General features: G+C 33.6%; 1 protein-coding gene across 1 annotated transcript in view; it reads left to right on the top strand.

The window, feature by feature from the left end:
• Positions 1-1466, top strand: part of LOC107623199 (CBS domain-containing protein CBSX5) — a 2140-nt gene extending 674 nt beyond the window's left edge. Inside the window, exon 2 of the mRNA XM_016325371.2 lies at positions 439-1466. Coding sequence (XP_016180857.1) covers positions 439-1264 — 826 coding nt within the window. The 3' untranslated portion in view covers positions 1265-1466. The remainder of the gene's footprint in view (positions 1-438) is intronic.

The following is an 8521-nucleotide window of genomic DNA, read 5'->3' as shown; positions in this document are numbered from 1 at the left end:
CTGCGATGTGAAAGTAACTCTGCTTTTTTGGACCTTTGGCTTTTTGCTATCATGTACGAATCTGCTTTACAAAAAGCAGAAAGAAAAAACCCAAAGAAAAAAAAATAGAAGAAGAAGCAGATCTAAGATAGATTGGTCAAAATTATATTTTATAAAATATGAAAAATTAGCGGATCCTTATTGCCCTGCTTAGAGACATGAAAAAAACGTTGTTAGTTGGCGTCTCAATCAATTGATTAAACAATAATTGATTTCTTTATTATTATATACTACTTGCCGAGAACATAGTAGTAGTAGTAGTAGTATTAAAAAATTAGTAGCTAAATCCACTTTCAGCAGATCTAAGATAGATTGGTCAAAATTATATTTTATAAAATATGAAGAATTGATTTAAGTTTTTGTGCATTGACTAAATGTGATTTAATTGTTGTTATGCAGCTTATTGGATGCTATAGATGCTATGCATGAGGGAGCACAGAACCTGGTGATACCAATTAAAAGCAGTATCAGCTCAAGGAGAAAGTCCGTTGAATCTTTGGACTCCATTTTCCATAATAACAACCGCTCCTACTGCTGGGTCACCCAAGAGGATGTGATCCGCTACCTCCTCAATGCAATTGCAGCGTTTTCGCCTACGCCGGCTAGCCCAATCAACACTCTAAACGTTATTGACGATCAAAACCTCTTTGCCGTCAACTATGATGACCCTGCATCGTCTGCTTTAAACCTCCTATCGTTGTCCCTAATCCACCAAAGCTCTGTTGCGATCGTTGATCCGGAAGGCAAATTCGTCGGGGAAATCTCACCGTTCATGCTCAATTCTTGCGACGAAGCTGTTGCGCTGGCGCTGGCCACGCTCTCAGCTGGGGACTTGATGGCCTATATTGATTGTGGTGGACCTCCGGAAGACCTTGTGCAGATTGTGAAGGAGAGGCTGGAAGAGCAGAATCTTGGTGCGGCTTTGGAGCTGCTTGGAGATGAAGGGGGGCTTTCATCTTGGTCATCGTTTTGTTCAAGTTCATCAGAGGATGATGCATCTTCCGGGAAGAATTGGAAGCTTGGAGGGTACTCGGCGAGGGTAGTGAGGAGGTCAGAGGCCATTGTTTGCTACCCGTGGAGCTCTCTGGTGGCTGTGATGATTCAGGCACTTTCACATAGGGTCAGCTATGTGTGGGTTGTGGAAGATGATGGAACCTTGACTGGGATTGTTACCTTTGAGGGCATGTTGAAAGTTTTCAGAGAACACCTCAAGTCTATGTGCTAACACACCAAGATGATGGGAAACAAATAAAATAAAATAAAAAACACTTTAAAATCATTTGTAATTTTGTATAGACCAGCCCATGCTTTGTGTTTTGTTAAAAAAAAAAAGCAAGATAACTCGGTTTGTAGCTGTGTAATCACAGTCGTTTTTGGTTCGTGAATAGAAAACAAAACGGCTCTTTTTCGTATTCTATTACTTGCATGTGCTTGGGAGTTGGGACTACGTCTTTCTTTTTATTCTTCTGGGAATATTTTTGGAGGGATTGAATTTGGGTTCACTATAAGTTTGATATTTTAATTCTCTTAATTTATTATTTTTTTAAGGGATATATATGATATATGTTGCTTTTGAATTTTAATATGGAGGCATACTGGTGCTAGACGCTGATATGGGGAGGAGAGGTGCTTGACATTGGGGTGGTGTCAGGGAAAATATAACTCGGACCGTGCGACTGGGAAGACGCAACTACCTTCACCCATGTGTCGTTGGCTAGGTGCTCTCTAAAGACGGTGTCCATTTAACACAATCAATCCCCTCTGATCATAGTTTATATTATATAAAATTTTGATAATAAACGTAGTATATAATAATTACAATTACAAAAATTTTACAAAGTAAAAATAAATTAATATAAAACAAAGATAGAGTACATTAAAGAATAATACACTTTCAAAAGAACTCTATCATCCATTTCTATCACTCACTAAAACAAAAATAAAAACTTTACCAGCAATTATTTTTTTCCAACCCAAAAATACAGATCCCACACACTGAAAAAGAAGGGCTAATTTTTGTATATTGGTTAAATATATGTGTAATACATTGTTATTGGAAAATTAGGTGTTTTTTTTATATGGTGTTTTATTCAAATCGGACGGTCCGATTTGTTCGATAAAAAAAATAAACTACAAATCGGAGGGTCCGATTTGCTTGAAGAAGAAAATAAACACCAAATCGGAGGGTCCGATATGTATTTTTTATTTTTTTTAATTTGTTAAAATGAAAATCGGACGGTTCGATTTCAACATTAAAATTTTTTTATTTTCGAAATTACAAATCGGACCGTCCGATTAGTTTTGTTTTCTTTTTTTTTCTTTTTTAAATCAAAACGGATCATCCGATTAGAATTTTTAACTTTTTTTTTTCAAACTCAAAACGGAGGGTCCGATTTCTGCTAATACCATATATATATAAAACATCTCTCTTCTCCACATTGTTGTATTGCTACATTCTCTTCTCCATATAAAAAATCAAAAGCGGAAAATGAAGAAGAGAAGTCGAAAAAGATGAACAAATTTGGATCTGGTCGACTATCTACGGTTCGGGAACTTCACTACTATATATATATACACACAACTCGGACCATGCGACTACTAGAACCTATTTCTCTAACGAACAAAATGGACCATCCGATTTGTTCCATGAGAATTCGCAGGGTCCGATTTCGATTATGTGAGTTTCATCTCCTCCAAACAAAACGGACCATTCGATTTGTATATAAATTTTTGGAAACAAAGAACTTAGAGGGTCCGATTTCTCCACACCAACTCTGATAAAAAAGCTGTCCCACAAAAGCGGGAAAGTGACTTTGCTGATTTTTTGGCTAACGGAAAATGTTAGTTGACCAAAAATATTGGTTTCTTAGTATATGGTTGATTCAACTGCACTATAAAGTATAAACACAAGAAAAATATTGATTATCTAATATTTTTTCTTAAAAAATATTCAAACTCAGTATTGATTGGCTAATAAAAAATAAGTTTAAACGTGTTATCAATCTATATAAATCTTCGTCGCTTTTTGTTCATATTCTTTAAGACTATTGCAAAAGAAAAAATCAAAAGAAATGAATACTATTTTTTTTGAAAGAAAATCAACACAACAAATAGAGCATAAAGCCAAGAAGCAATAGCTCAAATGGCATAGTCTTCCCATATTTAATTAAGAGGTTACGGGTTCGAGTCTCTATATCTTCAGTAAAAAAAAAAACAAGTGGAGCATAAAAGATAACAATACAAAAAAAACTAACAAATTAATAAAAATTAAGCAAAGCAAATAATAAGTAGAGCATAAAAGATAACAATACAAAAAAAAAAACTAATAAATTATGAAAATTAAGCAAAGCAAATAAAAGCAGACATAGATATTACTTTGTCATCTTTGGCATTGCCATTAATAACAAAAGGGGTTTGTATCTAACCACTCTTTATAGTTCAGAAAGGACATGTTGATTATCTTCTCAACTCTTTTTTTTTTTGTTCTGGAAAATTCTACGGTTTTGTTCCAATCATATATTTCAAATGATCGCACAAAAACTCATAATCCATCTCTTGCACTCCTCTTTTCTATTTAAGATCTCAGTCCAACTTTGGAAGTGCTCCTTTATCGTATCCGGACAAGTCCATTGCAAATAAACATATGACAACCAAGCACACTATACCTGCCAAGAAAAACTATAGCCAAAAAACAAGTGGTGGCCATATTCAACGCCATTGTTACATAAAACACATAAAACATCTTCTTGGTGAATGACTCCAAACCGACTCAATCTCTCTTTCGTATTGACCCTGTCAGTCAGGATAAACCAGGCAAACAATTCCACTCTAGGTGGAACAAGACCTTTTCAAATTGTTCTAGTAAAGTTGTAGTTTGATATATCCTCCGGGACTATTTCCACCTGCAACATTTGCACAAATGAGTTAGTAGAAAAAATTTCTTATTTATTATATTTTCAAACAACTCTATCCTCTCTTCCATATGCAAGTTTGACTAGCCTGAAAGTTTGGTGAAGCTCGTTTACTAGATCCAACTCCTATTGGAATAGGTCTTTCCTCTACTGGAAGTTTCATATCCAAGCTAACACATCCCAAAACCCACAATCCCCTATCACTGATCCTGTTTGGTTCGAAATTGAGAAGAGTCTTGGAAAGCGATCTTTCAAATAACCTCCATGAATCCAGACATTCTCCCAAAACCGAGTTTGTCTCCCGTCCCCCACCTCCATGGACAACCCAGGAATCATATTCTGCGTTATTTCTTGATTCTTGAACTGTAATTGACAGGTAATTTTTGTGAGGATAGAAGCTCATTTGGATTCAGGTTGTTACAGGAGCAGACCACCTTCTTCCATAACGGACACTCTTCTTTAGAGAATCGCTACCACCACTTAAATAGAAGAGCTGTGTTTCGTATCATAGCATCCCCAACTCCCAATCCGCCTAACTTTTTAGAAGCATGTACCACTTCCCACTTAACCAAAGTCATACCATTCCTTCCATCCCCTTCACTCCATAAAAATCTCCTCTGCAAGGTAATTAGTTTCTCTGCAATAGCCTTTGACATCTTATACAAGTTCAGATAATAAACCGGAAGGCTATTCGACACCGATTTGATAAGCACCAATTTACCGGCTTTATTGAGTACCTTGGCCTTCCAGAGGCTAAGTTTCTCCTCCACTTTGTCTATTACTAGCTTCCACGTCTTAACTAACCTTGGGTTTGCTCCTAACAAGATGCCCAAATATTTAACCGGAAGAGTGGCTTGCTTACCGCCCAACACACTGCACATACGTTGTACCAATTGCTCATCACAGTTAATAGGAATCAAGCTTGATTTATCTAAGTTAATACTTAAACCTGACATTAACTCAAATCAACGAAGCAACCTCCTATAATTCTTGATCGTCTCTTCCTCAGGAGGACAGAATAAAATAGTATCATTTACAAACTGAAAATGCGATAACTTAATACGATATTTTCCAACCAACAACAGCGGTACTGTTTCTCACAGTCTCTCCAATTATCCTATGTACGACATGAATAATAAGTACAAACAAAAATAGAGACAAAATATCACTTTGTCGCAGACCCTTTCCATCTTGAACGGCAAACCATTTACTATTTAAATATACTCCCAACGTCTTTGAATTCCAATTTCCAAAAAAAGTGTGTGACCAGGCCAAGTGATAATCAGGGCTTTGGCAAACTGCTTGCAAATTCGATTATTACTTATTAGCTTATACTTTCTACGAATTTAATTTTGATTTTGACGTGCTATCCGTAGTTTTATACGTACGCATATATAATTATATAATATTATATTAGTAAAAATAATTATATTTTATATTAATTATATAAATAATTATTTAAAAAATAAATATAATTACACAATAAAATAAAATATTTTACACGGTTAATCAAAATTAAATTCTACTCTTGAAATGTCAGATTCAATTTAACTACGCGGTATTACCTGAATGAAGAAGGTTCACGGTAGCTGGGATTATCAAATTTGATATGACCCTTTTGGGAAATGCCTTTCACGTTGATTATGCCTATCTCAAATTTTGATAAAAAATACGTACTAACTAATAACATTTTATTAGTGAAAATGACTTGTTCGACTTTTGTGCTCTACTTGTTGACAAGTTGGTTATGGTTAGAATTATCAGGAAGTCAATCCAAAGATTTGGATCTTAGATTTAGGGACTAGAGAAGAAATATTGACAAATTAGGGGACAATTCTGCCGACCAGGATCTACAAATTATTCTAATAAATATTCTGACTAAACTAGACATTATTATAATTAATGAATTTGATCTCTGATAGTTGGCAGGCTAAACTGAAATTGACCGAGAGTGACAATAAGATAATTAAAAATACTATGTGATCCGTAACCAAAAAATTCGGAGATAAATACTAATGCAGATGATCTAAGAAACACATGACAAAAACTCTACTGAACAAAGCTTTCCCATCTATAGTTTGATAATTTTGGAGATAATAAACTGACTTGAGCGTTCGATTTTTTTTGTAGGTTCTTCACATTGCTCGGACAAAAGAGGAATCCGTAGTGCAGCACAAAGGAGGAGGGCGTCATTGGTGCTCTTCTCATTGTGGACAAACTACATTTTGGAGTCTAATTTCAGACTGAAATATTATGTATACACAAAAAATCAGTTATCAAATTAATTATTATGTGTTTATATATAAATATATATGTTATTTAATTTCTTTTTAATATGTATTTTGATTACAATATGTATTTTATATCGATAGTTGATTTAGTAACGAGAAATGATGCAAAATTTTATTAAACATCTAAACTCTAGAATTTAATTCCATTTTACCTAATAAGCCACCCCAGCACCTTGCACATCATGCAATTTATGTGCCTCTCACTATTTTGTTGTACTTCCTAGTTTTTTTTTTCCCTCGTATTTTTTCTTTTTGGGCATGTCCTTGACACTATTTCTAAACTCTTTGCCATGCCAATAATATGACAACCTGGGTCAGGAATAAGCCCAGCCCATTTATCAGGAAGAAGCCCATTCTATTCATCAAGAAAAGGATCGGCCAAAAGTGGTCAGGCCTATGCGAGAGTGGCAATTACTTTTGTCTCTTGAATTCTCTAAGCTATTAAGATTAGGGTTATATGTATACCAAAAAAATAAGATTAGGTTATATATTTTTATTTTAGCATTTCTTAGTTTTAAAATTTTATAAAGAAAAATATGGGATGAAAATAAAAAATAAAATTTTATTTTAAAAATACAAATCATATACACTTTAAATCTTGTAAATATTATTTTAAAAATCTTAAGAAAATAAAAAGAACCAGATAAAGTTTGCTACTTTGCCTCTCCTTCGAAACAATAGCACACCATAAAGGGGACACCACCGAAAATAAGACAACACAAATTAATGAAATTATAATAATAGAACGAGACAAAATGAAATATAAAGAAAGAAGGGAAAAAAAGACAAAGCAGCTCCTGTAGGGCCTTATCCAAAAGGAGTTCATTTTNCTTAAATAAAATTTTAATTTATAACGAATTAGTCTTTGACTTATCTGACGAACAATACCGTACAAAACCAAAAACTACTAACATTTAAAAAGGTGTAGTCATGAGTTGGACACCACCTATTTTATTTTAAGTCATATTTTTAATTCTCAATGACCTAATCTATCTTTGCAAATATGAACCCACCACCTAAGATATTTTTATTCCATGTCCTTGTACGGTGATTAATAAGTCCCAAGTCCCACCATACGCCAAACCCTTTTGCTTTGCCTTTAATAACCCTTCTATTTTCCTTATTCTTGAGGAATAATACTATTGTGTTGTAGTTTTTAGTTGATTTAAAATTTTAATGTGAGGAAGATTTTAAGAATTAAGCAAAAATATATGAAAGAAAAGCTGTAGTACTATTTGACCTATTAAATAAGGTCAATTATAGTATACTGATATAAATTCATACAGAGAATACAAATATTCATTTTAAGTCATACAAATTATTATTTAATAATACTAGTGTCACAATATACATGTGTAGTTATTTTTAACTACAAAAATTTAATCTGTACAAAATAAATCTTTACAGTAGTGCTTCCCAATAAATAATCATCCTTTAATTTGACACTTAGCACGGACAATAACTTAAGGTAATTAAAGTTTAAACAAATCTTTGCTTCTAACGATATCAATGAAGTCACGTCAAAAAGGGTAAAACTATAGTTTATAACACTTTAATCAATGGTCATCTTTACAAATCATTAGTTGTATATGCTAATAAATTGATAATAATTTTGGTGTCTAAGCTAAATTGACAATATATGAAACCATAGTGGATATTGACACTCGAATTAATAATATTGTTTTCAATTTAAGAGATCTTATTTTTAATATAAACTATATATATGTATAATAAGATTTTGTGAACTCTTATATCGGTTGAAAAAGAGAATTATACATTTTTTCATATATTTTTGTATAATATGTCTATTTTACACATTTAAAAAAAGAATTATACATTTAATCTGATATGAACAGGTAAAAGTCGGTTACGAATTATAGCTCGACAACGTTCCATTTACAGCTATAACCGAATATTACTATTAAATCAGCATTCATGTTCTTCTTATAACGTCGGATACATGGAATTAATACTCGGACGTTACATAAAAACGGTCAGCTACGACCAACCAGATATAAGGAGAAGAGCAGAGGCCAAAGAGGTAATCTATCTTTTCTAAGAAGCTTATACACAAAAATTCTCTTATTGACTTGAGCGTCGGAGGTCCTTTGCAAGTACCACCACCTCGGTTCCATCTGCCGTGTTTCGTGTCCCTATCACAAGAAGTTTGCCGACCTTTGTAGAGAAACGAGCCATACCTCGGTATCAACAGGTCAGAATATTTGGCGCTAGAAGGAGGGCCGATTTGAGATATCATCTGGAATAAGCACCAAATTCCTT

The sequence above is a fragment of the Arachis ipaensis genome, chromosome B10, assembly GCF_000816755.2.
Source record: "Arachis ipaensis cultivar K30076 chromosome B10, Araip1.1, whole genome shotgun sequence".
NCBI classification, from domain to species: Eukaryota; Viridiplantae; Streptophyta; class Magnoliopsida; order Fabales; family Fabaceae; genus Arachis; species Arachis ipaensis.
Note: the sequence above shows the minus strand (reverse complement) of the source record. Positions and strands in the feature narration are given on the sequence as shown.